The 22,993-nt window shown below is 42.7% G+C and overlaps 1 protein-coding gene across 1 annotated transcript in view; it reads left to right on the top strand.

Annotated features, from left to right (window-relative positions):
• Positions 1 to 22,601, top strand: part of LOC124595831 (brachyurin-like) — a 52,035-nt gene extending 29,434 nt beyond the window's left edge. Inside the window, exons 5-7 of the mRNA XM_047134728.1 lie at positions 2,803 to 2,901; positions 18,510 to 18,646; positions 22,356 to 22,601. Of these exons, the coding sequence (XP_046990684.1) occupies positions 2,803 to 2,901; positions 18,510 to 18,646; positions 22,356 to 22,526 (407 nt within the window). The 3' untranslated portion in view covers positions 22,527 to 22,601. The remainder of the gene's footprint in view (positions 1 to 2,802; positions 2,902 to 18,509; positions 18,647 to 22,355) is intronic.
• Positions 22,602 to 22,993: the final 392 nt, after the last annotated feature.

Raw genomic sequence — 22,993 nt, 5'->3', positions numbered from 1 at the left:
TGATACCTTAATCTCACGGTTGCAATACATTTGTGGTGTTCGTAGGGAAATTTGTATGCTTTATAGATTTTAATTTATTATTGCGGGGTTGCAGAAAATTATCAAGAACATCTACGCATAATGCTTTTCTCGTAAACCGAATTTGAGAATCCAGACGGTAAACATATCAGTCAGCAGCCACGTTTATTTCGTGGCCGTATATTTTTAAAACATAATCGCTTTAAACTTGTCCCGATGACAAATAAGGATCGTTAATGAGATCCATCTGACATGAACGTTACCATTGACGTAAATCTCTCCTAACAGGTTAGCCTACCTGAAAATGATTGACCCCTAAGCGATACAGTTTTATTGGGTATGCAGGCGCAAATTGACGTAGTTTCGTTGGCGTTGAAAACATCTGCCGCGTCATATCTGTAGTTGTAGTCGATAAACCTCGGTTAGCATCACTCCAGAAATATTCAACTCTATGCTGTTCGTTTTCATGAACGTTATAATCAGTCTTTATATGCGGAAAATTCGATATCGATTTGTTTTTCGCCAGTTCAACAGTTTTTCCACGCAAAAAGCTCCTGGCACAGGAGCATTCTTGCGACCTAGCTTATTTGAACCAACAAGCAACGCAGTCTACACTTCATACATGTCTCTGACTCGAAATTGTGCGCTCAACCGGGAAAAAACCTTGTTCATGGTCGTCGAAAAATTAATCTGTAGTCAATATTACATATTAAAACTGCAGAATAATTTTTCGTCGACTGTGAACGTAATTTGTGTCCGAAGCCGTTGGAGTAAAATATAAATAAAGCCAACATTCGTGTGTCATGCATTTTATTAAGTTTTTACAAGCTGATAACTGCCTTAACAAGACGTTTTCGAATTCCGTTCTTCATCAACTGCCTTAAGCAGCCCCATCTTTATTTTAAGAGTCAATTAATTTGGGTCTCATGATTGCAGGAGATGACAAAATAACGATTTCATAAACAAAAAGTGGCTCATGTCTGAAAGATAATCACAAAAGTAATTGGTGCTCGATTGACTGCAAACAGATACATACTTCAAGATCACTAAAAGCGTGACATCTTACAGAAAATAGCTACTAAGTGAGCAGCAAAGAGAAGAAAAGGCTATTTTGAATTTTTACAGCAGTCAGGCAGTCACATCGGCGCTCACTTCTCGATTCGCGCTTTTCGGCGCTCATCGTTTGCCTGTACCGGAGCACATATGATTTACACATCCACGTCTCCCTTTCTCGAACGTTAACACAACAGTTCTGCCACTCTGGCAGCGTCCACAGTTGGATGAAACTTAAGCGTACGCCCATTTCCGTTTTGTAAGTATCAGCAGGACATATAGCTTTCGTGTATAATTTCCCAGTGTTTAAAACGTGAAGATTGTTAAAGACAGAGGTTATTGTGTTTTTACTGTGTAAAAATTCCAAAAGCACTTTTTTGAAGAAAAATTCTGGCATCTCTGTTCCCGTCGTTCTGTATAACCAGTGAAATGCAACGTTTGAGGTATAATCCTTTTATTTTTGATGGTCTGATAATGCACTGGCTTGACCTACATTTATAGTTTCTGAGAAATTGCATTAGCTGACCGTTCATTGTTCTTGGTAGACTATTTTGTCATATATTGACGACATAATGACTTGTACGCTGTTACGCTTAAGGCTGTTTGGAGCCATCAAGGGCATTCTAAGATAGGAAATCAGAGACACAAAGTGGAGAGCAAGCAAAAGTGGTAGCGTTTAGGTTTCCGGAGATAAATAGTAACACTATGGCAAATTGCAACTGTTTCAGGGGAGAAGTTTCACTTCAGAGAATTAAGAGGTAACTTCATCCACGACCTAGACGCTGTCGTAAGGCGCCACTGTAGCAGATCGCCACGAAAAGGCACTGAGCCGTGCGTGGCTGGTGTTCGTGCCGTTTATTATTTTACATCTTGTTTTTTCCGTACTGCCACCTCGTTATGTTAATTTTCAATTACTGGTGTCAACGATATAGGCCCTGCCGTATTATCTTTGCTGGACTGCTATTACTTCCCGGTCGTCGCGTGTTTGGAGTTAGTTAGGACATGGCAGTGTTTGAGTTGGCACGCGGCACAAGTTCAGTCGGGGTGCGGCAGCAGTGAGGTCCGGACCGCCAGGACTCGACCGACATTTGCCAACACACATGATTGGAGTGGGGACGACTTTGGTTGGACGTCGGTCGGTCGTATTATGAAGAATAAAGCAATTACGGATTATATATTTTGTGCAACTAATTTTTTTTCTTAAAACAATTGTTATAATTTATTATATAGTTTGTCATTTCATTTGTCACATATTATACCTAAGTTAAATAGTTTTACATCGCATTTTACTGAAAAACTCCTCTTTTTTTTTAGTGCTAAAGCACATATTACCAACTGTCATCTTTGAAAACAAACTTAGATACTTGCTAGATACACCAAGCTTCACGTATTTGACCGCGCAGTAATTTCACAACCACACGTATTTACGCATGTACTTGGCGATAGAGTAACAGCCGAAAATCGATTTCAGTACAATCTTGTCGAATATTGCACCAATGTCGTGGATTTCTCATTCATCATGTTCTGATAATTATTACCTACAGTTACAGAGATCATAATGTATATTACAGTCCATTTTAATGGCTCGTTTCCAGTGTAATTGAACAGTACGATTAGTTTCGACTTCCCTACTTGAGCACTTCTTCGACGGCCATTTTTAGCATAATGTCTTGCTTATTGGAATTCCAGGGGTATAACGAGAAATATAAAAATATGTTTCTATTTTTACAGATTACATCGGACTGGTGAACCTGCCTTCTCGCTCACAGGCGAGCAACAGCTTCGAAGGCCAGACCGCTACGGTCAGCGGCTGGGGCCTCAATACCGACAGTAAGTACACGCGTTCTACGTTGGTGGTGACTACTTTTTATGCTTTTTATTGATTCCGTCTCATCCTGAAAGTTGGTGTAAAGGTATCGAATGTTGTTAGCGGTAATACGTTTGAAAATGTGAGTCTGGATTTATTGTATAGGTTGTCTCGTCATACAATACGTCAAATTTTGCACGATCTGAGTAAATTTAATGTAAACTGAGTGATGTTCTCAACGCAACAAGTTTCATGGAAGTATCTTCTGGATCACTAAAATCAGTGGCGCATGAGATATGAAACGCGCCATCAGGTTTCCAGGAAAGCAATGTACTCATACTGCGGCAGAAATTAAAAGCAGATAACGCTAATAGCTACCACATGATCAACAAGGCATGGCAATTTCATAAGTTGCTGACTGGATGCATCCAGAGAAGAATAGAAAAGAATATCCATCAGGTAGCGATAGAAAGTCACGAGCTATTCGAAATTTACATTTGAATATCTATCTTTAAAAAATCGTCATATGTGTCAGCTTGAATAAGATATTCAGAATTATGTAGATAACCAAATGTAATACAGGAGAGACGCTTTAGTGTAATATCTATCGAAACTGCATAAAGCTAACTGAAGTTAGTTTGTAAAAGAATGCTACAGCTCATTAACATTGCAGCATAAATGTTTTGTGGATAAGCCTCAATGCAAGTTCCAATTAAGAATATATAGGTGTCATTTATGAGGTTCGTGAATGACAGTCTTGTCCTACGAGATATTTTACATACTGCGTATTTGTCCTGTTCGGGAATAGCTCTGGAGGGCCTGCAGTGCTTTATAAAGACTTGATACATAGGAGTTAGTACAACGGGACAACTACCGTCTGAATATGAATACACATGCTTAGCACTGGATCGTCTGCAAAAAGTTCGAACCAGATTTGCTACATGTGATTTGTCATTTAGAAGAATTTGCTGTGGGGTAAGACACCCCTAGGGCAGAGCCGTAGGTGCTTGAGGGAAGTACATTAAAAATGCCGAAAATAATCTATATTAGTATCAAGTCCATAGTTTTCGGGATTTCCGAATGGTGACACTTTCAGTGACAGTTGACTCCTAGAGGTAGAGGTGGCATTAGGCAAAATTGACATGTAATGCTTAACTTCGAAACGCTTCTAGAAAATTCCAGAAAATGTGACTTATTGTTGTTGTAATCTTCAGTGGCAACACTGCTTTGATGCAGCTCTCCGTGCTGCTCTATACTCTGCAAGAATCTTCTTCTCCGAATAACTACTGCAACCTACATCTTTCTGAATCTGCTTACTCTATTCATCATTTGGTCTGCCTCTACGATTTTTATCCTCCACACTCCCCTGCAATACTAAACTGGTGATCCCTTGATGTCTCAGAACCTGTACTCTCAACCGATCTCGTCTTTTGGTCAAGTTGTGTCAAAAATTTCTCGTCTCCCCAATTATATTCAGTACCTACTCATTAGTTACGTTATCTACCCATCCAATATCCAATAATTTTCTGTAGCGCCACATTTCGAAAACTTCTATTCTTTCTTAGTCTAAACTGCTTATCGTCCATGATTCATTTCCACACATGGTAACACTCAACGCAAATACTTTCAGAAAAGGCTTCCTGATGTTTAAATCTATACTCGATGTTAATAAACTTCTCTTCTTCAGAAATCCTGTCCTTGGCATTTCCAGTCTATACTTTGTATCCTCTCTATTTCCGCATTCCTCAGTTATTTTGCTTCCCAAATAGCAAAACTCATCTACTAGTCTAATTTCCTTAGCATCACATGGTTTAATTCGACAACATTTCATTAACCTTGTTTTGCTTTTCTTGATGTACATTTCATATTCTCCTTTCAAGACAATGTCCACTCCGTTCAACTGGTCAGGTAATTTGCTGTCTCTGATAGAATTACAATGTTACTGGCAATCTTCAAGGTTTGTATTTCATGTGCCTGGATATTTATTCCTACTCCAATATTTTCTTTTATTTCCTTTACTGCTTGCTCAATATACAGATTGAATACCGTCGGGAATAGGCTAAAAAACTGTCTCGCTCCCTTCTCAACCACTGCTACCTTTTCATGCCCCTAGACTCTTATTACTGCCTTCTGTTTTCTTTTGTAAATAGCCTTTCGCTCCCAAAATTTTATCCCTGCTGCCTTCAGAATTTTAAAGAGAGTATTCCAGTCAATGTCGTCAAAAGCTTTGTCTCAGTCTACAAATACTATAATCGTAGGTACGTCTTTCCTTAATCTTTCTTGTAAGTCATGGGGTCAGTATTGCCTCGCGTGTTCCTACATTCTCCGGGATCCAATCTGAGCTTTCAAAAGGTCGGCTTCTACAAGTTTTTCCATTATTGTGTAAAGAATTTGTGTTATTATTTTGCAGCCATGACATGAAACTGATAGGTCGGTTAGTTTCACACCTGTCAGTAACTGCTTTCCCTCAAATTATTACATTCTTCTTGAAGACTGAGGGTATTTCATCTGTCTCCTGCATCTTTAACACTAGATGGAAGAGTTTTTTAATGGATGACTGTCCCAAGGCTATCAGAAGTTCTGACGGAATATCGTCTACTTCCGGAGTCTTGTTTCGACTTAGGGCTTTCAGAGCTGTGTAAAGTTCTCGCAGTATCATATCTCCCATCTCATCTTCAATTACGTCCACTTCCATTTCCATAACATTGCTTTCAAGTTTATCTCCCATGTATGTACCCCACCAATCTTCCAGCTTTCCCTTTTATGCTTACCACTGGTTTCCCACCTGAGCTCTTGATATTCGAACAGCTGCTTCTTTTTATCTGTAATGGCCTCTTTAAGTTTCCTGTAGACGGTATCTGTTTTTCCCGTAATGAAATACGCTTCTAAATACTTACATTTGTCCTCTAGCCATTCCTGCTTAGCCATTTTGCACTTCCTGCCAATCTGATATTTTAGTATTTTGTATTCCCTTGCGCCTTCTTCATTTGCTGAATTTTAATATTTTCTTCTTCATCAATTATATTCAATATCTCTTGTGTTATCCATGGATTTCACTAGGGCTTGTTTTTTTACGTATTTGATTCTCTGCTGCTATTTCATCTCTTAAAGTTACCCATTAGTCTCTACTGTATTCCTTTCCTCTGATCTAGTCATCCGTCGCCTAATACTCCCTCTGAAACTCTCAGCAACCTTTGGTTTTTTCAACTTATTCAGGTTCCATCTCCTTCATTTCCTACCTTTTTCCAATACCATCAGTTTTAATCTACAGTTCGTAGCCAATAAATTGTGGTCAGAGTCTGCATCTGCGCCTGGAAATGTTTTACAGATTAAAACCTGATTCCTAAATCTGTCTTGTCATTACATACTCAATCTGAAAACTTCCGGTGTCTCCAGGTCTCTTCAACGTAAATAATCTTCTTTTGTGATTCTTAAACCAAGTGTTAGCGACGATTAAATTATGCTCTGTACAAAACTCTATACCAAACGGCTTCCTCTTTCATTCCTTTTCCCCAGTCCATAATTACCTGATGTTTTTCCTGCTCTTACTGCTTGCGAATTCAAGTACCCCATCACTATTAAATTTTCGTCTGAATAACTTCTTTTATGTCGTCATACACTTCTTCAATTTCTCCATCTTCTGCTGAGCTAGTCGATATGGAAACAAGTTCTACAGTGGTGGGTGTGGGCTTCGTGTCTATCTTGGATACCGGCCGGTGTGGCCGAGCGTTTGTATGCCCTACAGTCTGGAGCCGCGCGACTGCTACGGTCGCAGGTTCGATTCCTGCCTCGGGCATGGACGTGAGTGGTGTCCTTAGGTTAGTTAGGTTTAAGTAGTTCTAAGTTCTAGGGGACTGATGACCTCAGAAGTTAAGTCCCATAGCGCTCAGAGTCATTTGAACCATTGTATCTTGGACACAATAATGCGTCCGCTATGCTGCTCATAGTAGTTTGCCCGAATTTCTACTATCTTATTCACTGTGAAACACACTCCTGCATTATCATTATTTCACTTTTTTATTTATAACCTCGTATTCAACGCACCAGAATTCTTGTGCCTCCTGTCACCGTACTTCACTTATTCCCGGTATATCTAACTTCAACCGATCCATTTTCCTTTTTAAATTATCCAACATACCTGTCCGATTCAGCGCTCTGACATTTCTTGCTCTGATCCTTCCTTCTATTTCTATTCCTTATCTAATGTATTCAGAGTGAGAATAGGGACAAAACCTAGTTAAACGAGAGAAAGAGAATTCTATTAATGAATATTTGACTATAAAATAAGAATGAAAATGCAAAACACACAACATGGAAACCTAACAAACACACAATCATAAATCCTACTATCTACCCTATCCAAGACTGGCACAACACCTAGCGGTCAAAACGCGTCCCTTGTTAAGTTCGTTAAGAACACTGCAAAGGTTGATATTGTAACCCTTTTGTAAGCTCTAACCACCACCTAAGCTGGCGTAGACAACGAAAAACTCAGATACGAATTAGTGGGACTGCACTTGTGTGAATTACTCTTCCCTATATTACTTCGATTCGCATATATCACCCAAGTGATCAGAAAAGTGTCGATCTTCCCCGTCGTAGAAGACTGGCGGCGCCGTGGAGATTCAGTGTGACGTCCAGAAAATAAATACGGCTAGACTATGGACGTATTACTGAGTCGGAAAACTCCTATGATTGAAGACACTCAGTTATCGCAGACATTTACGAGACTCTGCAGTCTGCTTGCCTACACTGGCCAGGAACACAAGTGTGTCTCTAGTGCACGAACGTAAATGAAAACTTCTCAATACGAACAGCGCCACAATAAAGTACCAAACTGTTAACACATTAAGAACATCTCCCTAAAATTTGGGGAAACAAGGTGGACAGATCACAAAACGTTACAACTCTAACCACATTCGTTTCATTGTCACTTAAAACGGAGGGCAGAACTGCTGGTAAATTTTCCGTCGCCCTCTGGCCCGAAGATAAAACACAGTCTAACAGAATGTGGCGCACAGTGATCTGTACACCATAAGTACCACACACTGGAGGGTCGCCGCGCTGGGGCAAGAAGCCAGGCGCGAAAGGACTGTGGCCTACGCGGAGACGAACAAGGGGAAGCTCACCCCATCTTCGTGGCTGAAACACCGCCGCGTAGTGCGCTTTACTAGATGCAGCATATTAGCTGTCACATCCAGTTACTCCCATCGCGGCATGACTCTGTACCTCAACAGCGAGGCGACAGTGTGCAAGGGGACGGCGCAGTGAAATAACTGAGAATCACGACATGCCTCCTTCGCTGCTACATCTGCGCTTTCGTTCCCCGCAATATTCATGTGCCTTGGTACCAAGAAAAAAGACCTCCCTCCACAGCCATTGTACTTAATGGAGGTGTCTTGTATATTCTGTCCTACTTTCTCTGCTGGGTACAAGCATTATAGAGAATGACGGTCCCTCAGAGAAATTGAAAAGACAAGGAATTATGCTCTTGAAGCAGCATCTTATCTGCTCCAGTGCCCGCAAGAACGTATGAAATTCCCCGTCGAAGGCAGTTAAGTTCCGAGGCTGCCGGCCCTAGAGGACTCGATCTACAGGGCAACCAACGGAGTCCTGTTTCGACGAATCCGCAAGGACAGCTGTAGAGTTGTGTTGCCCAGTTGCAATGTCATAAAAAAATGTGGTTGAAAACATATGCAGGAGTTGAAACAGTACTGTACGGCACTAAATCTAAAATTGTTCTGGGCCTCTGCAGTTACTGTGGTGGCAATTGGATAAAACCCTGGATTTGTGGTTGTACATGCTCCATATTTAGTGACTGTAGCAAAAGCCGCGCACGGATGCCAAATGGTCATTGCGCTCGTGGGCGATTGGAGAGAAGGTGTAATCAGTAACCAAAAGTCGCTAAAACATCACTACAATTGCAAATGCAATCATGTTCTGTATATCTGGTTCCCAACTTCCTGCACGTTTGACACATATGTGCAGACTGATTGTAATTGCATGTTAACAGATACATACCAGACCGACTACATTTATCAGCGTCGGTATTATGTCTTCCAAGTCTCCTCTGTATTATGTTGTTTTTTCGGTATCTTTAGCATATTGCCCACTCAGTTTCTATAAGTCATTAAGTGCCTTTTGTTACTTACTATCTGCTGACAGTATGTGAATAATGTCGCCTATCTCCTTCACTCCCTCCCATCACACTATCTCTCTTCTCTCTCTCTGTCGTTGTGTCTGTCTTTGTCTCGCTCGCTCGCTCTTTTTTTCGCGCGCGCATGCTCACACACACACACACACACACACACACACACACACACACACACACACACACACACGACATAAGAATCACAAACGTCAACGAAGCACGTGAGGACCAAAGAAATGAGCACCACACAGCCACAAAACGTGAAATGGCGGTGGCAAACGAATCATACAAAATGCATGTGTAACGACAGCAGCAAAGGAAATAACTTCTTGTATGGGTGCGTGGTGTCTGTTCTTTCGGACATGTCCGTAAGAACAGACATCACGCATAATCCGCAGCTTTGAAACATTATATCAAAATAAAGGGGGACCAGTGGATCACTGTTGTCAGCTGCAGCAGGATGTCACGCGGAGTCAGCGGCGACGAGCGAGAGTAAAATGACACTTGTCGCCGCTGATTCCGCGTAACGTGTCGCTGCAACTGACAACAGTGATCCCCCTTTAAGAAATAACTTCGTTTATACGACACGAACGAGGTACAAAACTCTTCAACATTAAAAATCGTAACACGCCAAATAACTCGATATATATCGATTTCCCAGTCGGAAGAAAAAACAAACAAAGAAAAAAAAACCATTTCCTTGTTTGCAGATAAAAGTTGTAGATTGTATAGTAGATTTGAAGCTACCACCATACGCAATTAACAGCTTCGCGTGAGGTATGTAAACACATGTACATATTTGTGTTATTTCCAAATTTACTATAAAACTAAAATTTTTAGGCATACGGTAAATGAACAACTAAAGTCTCAACTCTGTGATATACACACATCAAAAAAAGTTTTGCACCACCTCGGTCCCGAGAGTTCCGAACCTGTACGGAAATTGGAACAGAGCTCAACATAAACAATATTTCCGCCCTTATTATTGCTCATGAAAACCACACACTGTATATTGTACCACCATGCAGCGCGACCTCCAGATGTGGTGGTCCAGATTCCTGCACACACAAGCACCTACAATACCCAGTAGCACGACCACTTGTGTTCATGCGTGCCTGTATTCGTTATGGCATAGTATCGACATCTTCATCAAGGCACTGTTGGTCCAGATTGTCCCACTCCTCAATGGCGATTCGGCGTAGATCCCTTAGAGCGGTTGGTGGGTCACGTCGTCCATAAAAAGCCATTTTCAATCTATACCTGGCACGTTCGATTAGTTTCATACCTGGAGAACATGCTGGCCACTCTACTCGAGCGATGTCGTTATCGCGAAGGAAGTTATTCACAAGATGTGCATGATGCGGGCGCCAATTGTCGTCCATGAAGACGAATGCTTTGCCAGTATGCTGCCGATGAGGTTGCACTATCTAAGGATGGCATTCACGTAACGTACAAACCGTTACGGCACCTTCCATGGCCACCAGCGGCGTACGTTCACCCCACATAATGCCACCCCAAAACAGCAGCGAAATTCCACCTTGCTGCGCTCGCTAGACAGTGTGTCTAAGGCATTCAGCCTGACCGCGTTGTCTCCAAACGCGTCTCCGACGATTGTCTGGCTGAAGGCATTTGCGACAGTCATCGATGAAGAGAACGTGATGCTTATCCTGAGCGGTCCATTCGGCATGTTGCTGAGCCCATCTGTACCGCGCTGCATGGTGTCGCGGTTACAAAGATGGACCTCACCATGGACGTCGGGAGTGAAGCTGTGCATCATGCATCCTGTTGCGCAAAGTTTGAGTCTAACTTTACGTCCTGTGGCAGCACAAAAAGCATTATTCAACTAGGTGGCGTTGCTGTCATGGTTTCTCCGAGCCATAATCCGTAGGTAGCGGTCATCCACTGCAGGAGTAGGCCTTGGGCGACCTGAGCGAGGCATGTCATCAACAGTTCCTGTCTCTCTGTATCTTCTCCATGTCCGAACAACATCGCTTTGGTTCGCTCCGAGACGCCTGGACACTTCGCTTGTTCAGACCCCTTCCTAGCACAAAGCAACTATGCGGACGCGATCGGACCACGGTATTCACCGTTTAGGCATGGTTGAACTACAGACAACGCGGGCCGTATACCTCCTTCCTGGTGGAATGACTGGAACTTAACGGCCGTCGAACCTCCTCCGTCTAATAGGTGCTGCTGATGCATGGTTGTTTACATCTTTGGGTGGGTTTAGAGACGTCTCTGAATAGTTAAAGGGACTGTCTGTGATACAATATCCACAGTTAACGTCTGTCTTCAGGAGTTCTAGGAACCGGGGTGATGCAAAACTTATTTTGATGTGTGTATGTCTCAACTCTGTGCTGTATGTAAAGTAATGAAAATAGATTGACACTTAACAATTGTTCCTTTTACAAATATAAATACATTTGTACCAGAAGTTCAAATAATCCACCTGAGAGGTTAATATGAAACAACAGTTTTTCAGAAAGAAAATAAACAATAATCCACTGAAGATAGCACAAAAGTGCTGAAACATTTTTGGGTAAAAAAAAACTATAAAGCAGTGACTTGAATAACGCGGAATTCGTCTCCAGTTTTTCTTCCAGCACCCAAATAAGAACTGCAACATCCACAAGATCACTCCACAGCCAACGTCTTTCAGTTTTCTTAATTCTTCACTGCCACATTAACATTGCCCTCTTGAACTTTGGGCTTTACGGAGGATTTTTGCTGTCTGCTTCAGCACTTCTCCGTATTCTGAGAGCTTATCTCTTGTTTTGTCAATGTACAATGTTTTACAAGCTACTTTTATTCGGCAGACTGCCTTATCACAGTCTTCAGTCCACCAAGCATGTTTACATCTCCTTTGTAACGCTGTTATTTACTTTTCTGTAGGTACGTATTTTTTCAGGTATTATGCTAGATCCCTGTTTTCCTTTGCTGTAGCAGCTTTTCAAAATTAGCTATGCCTGAGCTTTTCAGCGTCGTTTCTTATAACTTAATTCTCAAGCAGTGTTTTCTTATTTAATGATAGAAGTCTAACCTTACATGGGTCAGGAAGTGGAAATTTCCTTTGGGACCAAACTAAGCTCATCGGTCCCTAGGCATACACACTACTTAATCTAACTTCGAGTAACTTACGCTAAGGACAACACACACACTCATGCCCGAGGGAGAACTCGAACCTCCAATGGGGGGAGGCGCGCAAACACTGGCAAGGTGCTTTAGACCACCCGGCTACACCGCGCGGCAGAAAGTGATAGGTTAAAAATGCCACATTTCCTCACTTCTACATTCTCTATTTCCTTAACATCGCATTTAGATATTGCGACGTAGTCCAGTTGAAATTCACTTAAATATTTTTGTGGAGAGCGCCAAATTTTCTTTTTTTTGGGAATGTCTTTTGAAAACAGTAGACACAAGTATAAGGCCAAACGCATCACAACCGTCAGTAAGTTTTCTGACATTTAAATTTGTTCTATTGTGAACAGGATAGTAGCCAGTCATATTCCGAAACTGTCGTTCCTTCCCAGTTTGCGTGTTGAAACTAAAACTGCGAGTTGAGGTCCCTTGTATTTCACCCTCTAGCTGGTTCCAAAGCAAATCCACGCTTTAAGAGTTTCTCTGGTTCTCTTCGTTTACCAGTGCGTGATCACTGAGCAATCTGTACCTTCTATTCGCACGTTTGGATGTAGAGTTGAGTGTCTGTCAGAAGCGGAGCTGCAGTCTGTTGTTGTTATTGTGGTCTTCCATCCAGAGACTGGTTTGATGCAACTCTCCATGCTACTCTATTGTTTGCAAGCTACATCTTTCTGCATCTTGTTACTGTATTCATCTCTTGACCACCTTCTACAATTCTTATCCTCCACATTTCCTTCCAGGTCTAAATTGGTGATCCCTTGATGCCTCACAACATGTGCTATCAACCGATTCCTTTTTCTAGTCACGTTTGCCACAAATTCCTCTTCTTCCCTATCCTGCTCGTTAGCTCCTCTACCCATCCAATCTCAAACATTCTTCTGTAGGACCACATTTCGAAAGCATCTATTCTCTTCTTGTCTAAACTATTTATTGTCTATGTTTCACTGCCATACATGGCTACACTCCACACAAATACTTCCAGAAACGACTTCCTGACTCTCAAATCTATACTCGATGTTAACAACTTGCTCTTCTTCAGAAACGCATTCCTTGCCATTGCCAGTCTACATTTTATATCCTCTCTACTTCGACCATCATCAGTTATTTTGCTAACCAAATTGAAAAACTCATTTACTACTTTAAGCCTCATTTCCTAATCTAATTCCCGCAGCATCACCAGATTTAATTCGACTACATTCCATTATCCGCGTTTTGTTTCTGTTGATGTTCATTTTATATCCTCCTTTCAAGACACTGTCCATTCCGTTCAACTGCTCTTCTAAGTCCCTTGCTGTCTGACAGAATTACAATGCTATCGGTGAACCTCAAAGTTTTTATTTCTTACCCTGGATTTTAATCCCTAGTCCGAATTTTTCTCTTGTTTCCTTTGCCGCTTCCTCAATACACAGATTGAATAACATAGGGGATAGACTACAAACCTGTCTAACTCCCATCCCAATCATCGCTTCCGTTTCATGCCCCTCGATTTTTATAACTGCCAACTGGTTTCTGTACAAATTGTAAATAGCCTTTCGCTCCATGAATTTTACCCCTGACACCTTCTGAATTTGAAAGAGAGTACTCTAGTCAACATTGTCAAAAGCTTTCTCTAAGTCTGCAAATGCTAAAAACGTAGGTTTAGCTTTCCTTAATCTGTTTTCTAAGATAAGTCGTAGGGTCAGTATTGCCTCACGTGTTCCAACATTTCTACGGAATCCAAACTGATCTACCCCGAGGTCGGCTTCTACCAGTTTTACATTCGTCTGTAAAGAATTCCTGCTAGTATTTTGCAGTTGTGGCTTACTAAACTGATAGTTCGGTAATTTTCACATCTGTCAACACCTGCTTTCTTTGGTATTGGAATTATTATATTCTTCTTGAAATCTGAGGGTATTTCGCATGTCTCATACATTTTGTTCATTAGATGGTAGAGTTTTGTTAGGGCTGGCTCTCCCAAGGCTGTCATTAGTTCTCATGGAATGTTGTCTACTCCCGGGGCCTTGTTTCGATTTAGGTCTTTCAGTGTTCTGTCAAACTCTTCACGCAGTATCATATCTCCTATTTCATCTTCATCCACATTCTCTTCCATTTCTATATCATCATCCTCAAGCACATCGCCGTTGTATAGACCCTCTACATATTCCTTCCACCTCTCTGCTTTCCCTTGTTTGCTTACAACTGGTCTTCCACCTGAGCTCCTGATATTCGTGCAAGTGGTTTTCTCCAAATGTCTCTTTAATTTTCCTGTAGGCAGTATCTATCTTACCCTAGTGATATGCGCCTCTACATCCTTACATTTGTCATCTAGCCATCCCAGCTTAGCCATTTTGCACTTCCTGTCGATCTCATTTGTTAGAAGTCTGTATTCCTTTTTGCCTGCTCCATTTACTGCATTTTTATATTTTTTCCTTTCATCAATTAAATTCATTATCTTATCTGTTACCCAAGGATTTCTATCATTCCTCGTCTTTTTACCAACTTGATCCTCTGCTACCTTCACTATTTCATGTCTCAAAGCTACCCATTCTTCTTCTGCTGTATTTCTTGCCCCATTCCTGTCAATCGTTCTCTTATGCTCTCCCTGAAGCTCTCTGCAACCTCTGGTTCTTTCAGTTTATCCCGGTCCCATAACCTTAAATTACCACCGTTTTGCAGTTTCTCCAGTTTTAATCTACAGTTCATAACCAGTATATTGTGATCAGAGTCCACATCTGCCCCTGGAAATGTCTTACAATTTTAATCTGGTTCCTGAATGTCTGTCTTACCACTATACAGGGTGACTCACCTAACGTTACCGCTGGATATATTTCGTAAACCACATCAAATACTGACGAACCGATTCCACAGACCGAACGTGAGGAGAGGGGCTAGTGTAATTGTTTAATACAAAACATACAAAAAGGCACGTTTTTTTAAATTGAACCCCGTTAGTTTTTTTAGCACATCTGAACATATAAACAAATACGTAATCAGTGCCGTTTGTGCATTGTAAAATGTTAATTACATCCGGAGATATTGTAACCTAAAGTTGACGCTTGAAACCTCCGACGTTCAGTTGCGTGTTGTAATAAACACGGGCCACGGTCGGCGAGCAGCATCTGCAGGGACATGTTTACGATGACGACCGTGTTTACGAGTGTGGCTGTAGTGCAATGTTGTGGTTTGGTCTAGCTGTCGCAGTGTCCGCATGTAGCGGTTACTGCTGTTGTTATTCTGCATTCGTCTTCGCACGCAGACCAACTGCAGTACACCGTGTTACCAGACGTCTGTGATAGTGTAGAGGAGGAGGAGGAGGAGGATATTAGTGTTTAACGTCCCGTCGACAACGAGGTCATTAGAGACGGAGCGCAAGCTCGCATGAGGGAAGGATGGTGAAGGAAATCGGCCGTGCCCTTTCAAAGGAACCATCCCGGCATTTGCCTGAAGCGATTTAGGGGAAATCACGGATAGTGTAGTGGTGTGGGAACTGTGACCATGGTGTATTCGAACTCTGAAAAGGCGGAGATGATACTCATCTAAAGCGAGTGTCGACGAAATGCAGCTGAAGCCTGCGGGGTGTATGCAGAACGGTATCCGGACAGAGAGCATCTAACGTGCCTCACGTTGTAAAACCAGGCCCGTCACAGGAGAAGCGGGTGCAGTTGGTGTGTTAGCTGCTGTTGCCATGAACCCACACATGAGTACACGGGACATTGCGAGAGCCGGTGGACTGAGACAAAGTAGTGTCATGCGCATACTGCATCGTCACCGCTTTCACCCGTTTCATGTGTCGCTACATCAGCAATTACATGGTGATGACTTTAATCATCGAGTGCAATTCTGTCAATGGGCATTAACAGAGAATACGTTGCAGTTCTACCTGTTTACCGATGAAGCGGGTTTCACAAACCACGGGGCAGTGAATCTACGGAACATGCATTACTGGTCCGTGGACAATCCTCGCTGGCTCAGACAGGTAGAGCAACAGCGACCGTGGACTGTAAATGTATGGTGCGGAATCATTGGCGACCACCTCATTGGTCCTCACTTCATTGCAGGGGTCCAAACAGCTGCGACATACATCGCGTTTCTACAGAATGATCCGCCAACGTTGCTCGAAAATGTCCTACTGGAAACGCGTCGACGTATGTGGTATCAGCATGATGGTGCATCTGCACGTTCCGCAATTAACACTAGGCTGACCCTTGACAGGATGTTCGACGGGCGTTTCACAGGACATGGAGGACGCATAAATTGGCCAGCCCGTTCTCCTGATCTTACACCTCTGGACTTCTTTCTGTGGGGTACGTTAAAGGAGAATGTGTACCGTGATGTGCCTACAACCCCAGAGGATATGAAACAACGTATTGTGGCAGCCTGCGGCGACATTACACCAGATTTACTGCGACATTCATTACGCCAGAGATTTCAGTTGTGTGCAGCAAATGATGGCCACCACATTGAACATCTATTGGCCTGACATGTCGGGACACACTCTATTCCACTCCGTAATTGAAAACGGAAACCAGGTGTGTACGTGTACCTCAGCCCTCATGGTAATGTACATGTGCGTCAGTGAAAAAGTCCAGTAAAAAGATGTTAGCATGTGGACGTAATGTGCTGTTCCAGTCTCTTCTGTACCTAAGGTCCATCACCGTTCCCTTTGGATCCCTACGTAATTCGGTGCTCTCCGATACACACGATCGAACAGCGGAGGAGTGGTACTCAAGCGTCATATTCAGGTGACAATATCTCCGGATGTAATTAACATTTTACAATGCAACAACCGCACTGATTACGTATTTGTTTATATGTTCAGATGTGCTAACAAAACTAACGCGGTTTCATTTAAAAAAACGTAGGTTTGTGTTAAAAAACATACTTCCGTGCATTTTTGTATGGTTTGTATTAACCAATTACACTAGCCCCTCTCCTCACGTTCGGTCTGTGGAATCGATTCGTCAGTATTTGATGTGGTTTACGAAATATATCCAGCTGTAATGTTAAGTGACTCACCCTGTATAATCTATCTGAGACCTTCCAGTATATGCAGGCTTCTTCCATGTATACAACCTTCTTTATGATTCTTGATCCAAGTGTTAGCTATGATTAAGTTACGCTCTGTGCTAAATTCTACCAGGCGGCTTTCTTTTTCATTCCTTAATCCCATTCCATATTTACCTACTACGTTTCCTTCTCTTCCTTTTCCTACTATCTAGTTCCAGTCACCCATGACTATTAAATTTTCGTCTTCCTTCACTATCTGAATAAGTTCCTTTATTTCATCATACATTTCATCAATCTCTTCGTCATTTGCGGAACTAGGTTGCCGTATAAACTTGTACTACTGTGGTAGGCGTGGGCTTCGTATCTATCTTGGCCACAATAGTGCGTTCACTGTGCTGTCAGTAGTAGCTAACCCGCATTCCTATTCATTATTAAACATACTCCTGCATTTCCCCTATTTCATTTTCTGTTTATAACCCTGTATTCACCTGACCAGACGTCCTGTTCCTCCTGCCACCGATCTTCACTAATTCCCACTATATCTAACTTTAACCTATCCATTTCCCTTTTTTAATTTTCTAACCTACCTGCCCGATTAAGGGGTCTGACATTCCACACTCCGATCCGTAGAACGTCACTTTCCTTTTCCTGATAACAACGTCCTACCGAGTAGTCCCCGCCCGGAGATACGTATAGGGGACTATTTTAACTCCGGAATATTTTACCTAAGAGGACGCCATCATCATTTAACCACACAATAAAGCTGCATGCCCTCGGGAAAAATTACGGCTGTACTTTCTCCTTGCTTTCAGCCGTTCGCAGTACCAGTACAGGAAGGCCGTTTTGGTTAGTGTTACAAGGCCAGATCAGTCAATCTTCCAGACTGTTGCCCGTGCAACTACTGAAAAAGTTGCTGCCCCTCTTCAGGAACCACACGTTTGTATGGACTCTCAACGAATAACTCTCCGTTGTGGTTGCACCTACTGTACAGCTATCTGTATCACTGAGGCACGCAAGCCACCCTACCTATGGGAAGGTCAATGTTTCATGGTTTTTTCTCACATAGTTCAATAATTGTCACCCTGTACATGCCTCAATAAAAGCACATATAATGTGGCACTTGTTACCCTAATAAAAGTTTACAATGAAGTTATGTATGTGAAGAGAAACATGTAATACAAAATACATAGAATATGTTTAATGTTCGGCCTACTAGTTCCATTACACATTATCTGTGTAATTCCGTAACGTAACATGATAAAGAACATTCTTGGAAACTGAACATCAGCACATCTAGTGAAGCTGTCACTCATGGAAGCATTTAGGGGTACACGAGGCCGTGTTGTTTGTTTCCAGACGGTGTCATCCCAGACACGCTGCAGTACACGACACTGAACGTCATGTCCAACACGCAGTGCAGCCAATACTACGGCGGTCCCATCTACGACTTCACACTCTGCGCCGTCGGTTCCAGCGGACAGAATGTCTGCGGCGTAAGTACCTACCGTCATTTTCACTGCTACAGATTTTGATTCCACACGGTAACTGAAGTGACGGAGTAGTCTGACCACCAAGAGTACCATGTCCAGTCGGGACGGTACGTGGATTCTGGGATAGAAGTCAAAAGAACTAGTGAACACCATCACTCAGCGTAATATCGTATTACACTTAACTTTAGTACAAAGTGTCCTTGTTGAAATCCGTATAAAAGTCTTTAGCAAAGCAGGGATAAGTTATCACGTTAATAGTTGACTACATAGAAATATACGTACTGAAAGTCTTGATGACAGTTTGATGCACTACTTTCGTAGAGCAAGTTACGACTGCACTGTAACTATCCTCGACTGCTGCTAACCCGAGCTATTCGACAACTGGGTAACAACTATGCCAGAACTGGACTACAACTCAGCAGGAACTGGCTAGAGCTACGGTCGGGCAGCCTCTTACCAAGGTGATGCTTGGCACCGGTGGCGCCTAAGCTCAGGGTGCGTGGCACTCGTGCGTCCGGTGACTGGGCGGCGAAGGTTGCGTCGCTGTCGCAGTCGGGCAACAGCGCGATCTCTGGTGCCAGTCCTTGAACACAGCGTGATTGCCCCTTGTGTAGTGTTTGCTGGCTGTGATACCATAGTAACAAGGCTCATTGACGGTTGCCACTTCTTGTACAAACCTATCATTTGCTGATCTTCAGCCTTTCCATAACATTCTTGCTGTCTTCCATTTATTTTTACGGGTGCCCTGTAGTAATTTTAATTTCCATAGTACGCCACTATAGTTAGAAAAAATTTGAGAAAATTGTTAGATGTCGGGATCGCAGAGTATCCAAAATGAAGGCTGATGCGTTTCTATTGGCATCAGTCGCCGCCATACTGTAATAGTGCCTGTGTTCCTTTAAACCTTGTTTAAGTCTGGTGAAGTTGCAAGCTGTGCAGCTCATTAGATATCACCTGTCGGTTCGTTGCAGCACAGCTCGATATTAGTCTGGTAAGATACCCTGTCATTATTCAGTGACGCTGAGGTGTCTCGCATGCCCACACTGCTGTCCCTTTTCTCGATGAACCTTTGAGGTCACTGGTTTTAATTGTCGATTTGGAAACACACGAGACAGCCGCATTAGGAAAAGCTCAACTGCGTCTCACCAGTTGACACTTATCCATCATCGTGGACTCTCAGTACTTCTCAGTTTGTTCTCCTACATCGTCATCGTCATCATCAAAGCTCAATACCAGTTTATCGAGTGCTGTTAATGAGCCACTTCTGCTTCCTTCGGTCCCTATAAGACCTGTAGCGGAGAACATCATCCTCTGCCCTTCCTCTGACACCTGCCATGCTTGATCATGGTCAACCAATGAGTTCTGCTTCTTCCTACAGGATGTTCCCCTTCCACTTGTCTGCCCGAATTTATTCCAGCTGTTCGTGCAGGCTCCACTCTCATTACATCCTGTACAACCGTAGTCTGGATGTGCTGATACGGTCTAAAAGGGATATCTTGACCTTGGCTTTCTTCTTCTCATTTCTTGTCCATCTTGGTCTTCAGGTTGGTAGATTTCAGGAGTTTCATTTGTGATGCCAGGAACCTCGATGCCTCTCTTTGTGAGATCGCATGCCTGAATGTCAAAATTTTTATTGTTGGTAAAACTCAGCACCGTTTTGAACTTTGTTCGTAGTCTTCCATCCATCGAATTATCCATGGAGATTATGCTATAGAGGTGCGAAAAACAGTCCACAAACTGTAGAACTGTAGCTGAGGATGTCCTTGTCTCACAATTGCGTGATGCTCGTCTATATTGAATGCCGTCGCCTCTGCCTTGGTCTCGCTGATATGAAGGTATTCTAGGAGCTGATTTCCACACACGTTGAATCTGTTCTGAACTCCTTCCTCTGATTTGCCTCAGATCATGATATCATCTGCAAATCCAATTGCATTAATTTCAATAAAACTTTTCTAGTTGTTCTTTATTCCATCGCCCATAAAAGTGATGAACAGTAATGGAGGTAGTGCACTGCGTATCTGTACTATACTCATGGTCTGAAATCATGAAGATCGTTCCTCTCCACCGAATGATTCACAATACCGAATTACTAAAGATCCTTGAAATACTTCACAACATTCATCGTTCATGAAAAGCTGATGCTGCAATCTCGGTGTCCAAAGATATGAAAAATATTTCCGAATCTGATATACTTTTGTTCGCACGATGCCGAGCTGATGTTACTCCCGGTAGGAGTTTACCCTGCGTTATGGGCAACACTGTGTGTGAAGCTAAACGTACTGCACATCTTCCATAATGTGAACGAACCGCGAAAATAAGTTCATCTAGGGTTAACGATAGGGAAGGTTCTCTACAGGGTATTTCTGTGATGAGGATGCATACTGTTAGCTGTGGTACAGAAAGAGAAATGTATCAATTTCAGGTATTGGACTTTGGTACGGAAACAAGTAACGAAAAAGGCGTAAATGTAGATGCCAAATTTCATTTTACCAATCATGGTCTGCTGACGATAATAAAAATTTGGGCTCTCCCAGATTCTGTGCTCACGTCATTTTGTTTCACAAAGAAGAGAATATTTTTAAATATCCTCTTCTGTGTTTTGTCAGTAGAGAAGCAATGACAGACGAATGTTCTTTAATGTGTCACTGTGGTGCCAACTGCTGCTGAGTTTGCTGCAGTAGGTGCAGTACTATGGGCCAGAGCCATACGCCGAGGACGATGGTCTTCCCTCCTGGTAGTGCCACGTGGCCGTCCGAAGTCCGCTCTTCTCGCGACTGTACATTCTCGTGATCACCGCTGGCAATAATCATGCACAGTGGCTACACTCTTACCAAGTTCTTCTACAGTATCGCAGAAGCAACATTCAGCTTATCACAGCCCTATTACACGACCCCGTTCAATTTCACTGAGGTGATGATATTGGCGTCTTTATCGCCTTAAAGGCATCCCTGACTGCAATCAACTCACATTCAATCTCAAAGGTAACTAAGTCTCACGACCTTTACAGCGTGTAATTAAAGCAAAACTGAATTGCATGCTCACAGTGACGCTACTAGCGGCACTCTTATACGAATAGCTCGAAATTTGAGTAGACATCGTTTTTCAGATGTAGAAACACGACTACCAGTTTTCGTGCATGTCGCAGGACACCTTGGTGTTGCAGTATTTTTTCGTCAGTGTATTTTATAGCATCGTGTACTTCACAGAGTAGAAGAACAGTTAGCAGACGATGAATGTCTCAGCATGACAATGCACCTTATAATAAAGGTGCTGCAGTGAGGCAATAGATTGTGGACAATAACATTCCTGAAATGGATTAGCCTGCACAGAGTCCCGTCCTGAACACAATGGAACACTTTTTGGTCGACTTCCTTTACTTCAAACTGCAGCGTCCTACAGCACAACCTCCTCTAGTTTTGGGCTAGCTTTCCTCCACATACGTTCAGACACCTGACTGAAAGTGTCCCAGCACAGTTTCAAGCCGACGTAAAGGCGCGTGGCGGACACGCACGGGTACTTTCGAACAGATAGCGAATATCCGCCACAATGGAAGTTGCATTCCAGGGAAACGGCTTCAAGTACTTATGGATTACTTTAGAATGTATGTGTTTACCCTCAGCACTACATCTTGAGTGAGTGACACTTTACTGTGTTGGGGAATACCTGATTGGGGCTCCCACCAGCCAGATATTATACTGTGGTCACGTTTCAGGGCGACAGCGGCGGCGCGCTGGTGGTCGGCTCACAGGGAAGCTACACGCAGATCGGGATCGTCAGCTGGAGTTCGGGCAAGGGCTGTGCGAGCGGAGACCCGGCCGGCTTCATCAGGGTCACCTACCTCCTCGACTGGATCTCAAGTACCGCCGGCATCACCATTCCGTAAAGGCAGCACATTCATCACCAGATATTTCCAAATTCCTCGAGAGAAGAAACTGTGAACAATATAGAGCCCCAAATAAATAATTCAGTATATGAAGTGTCTTATTTATTAATTTATTGCTCGTTAATTAGCCAGAGTATGAATGCGTCAATTACATACACAGTTCATCTGTAAACTTCTTTATGAGTTCCATAATTTCAGTTCCATGTACGAAACATATAGACAACGGCACTTAAGAAGGCAGCCATGTTGTTTTGAAGCCGCAAATTACGCCAAAAAAAGTCCTTACGCTATTCGTCATTACCAATCACACACAGCTGATGTTGGAAGCAGGCAGGAGCAACTCGATTGTAATACTTTCCTGCTAGTTTCGTAAATGACGTACGTACTGTGTAATTGTTTTGTTTGTTGCTGCCGTATATGTAAACTGTTTCCCTGTTCCTTAACTTGCGTGTGTGTCTTTGTTTTAA

The sequence above is a fragment of the Schistocerca americana genome, chromosome 2, assembly GCF_021461395.2.
Source record: "Schistocerca americana isolate TAMUIC-IGC-003095 chromosome 2, iqSchAmer2.1, whole genome shotgun sequence".
Taxonomy (NCBI): Eukaryota; Metazoa; Arthropoda; class Insecta; order Orthoptera; family Acrididae; genus Schistocerca; species Schistocerca americana.
Note: the sequence above shows the minus strand (reverse complement) of the source record. Positions and strands in the feature narration are given on the sequence as shown.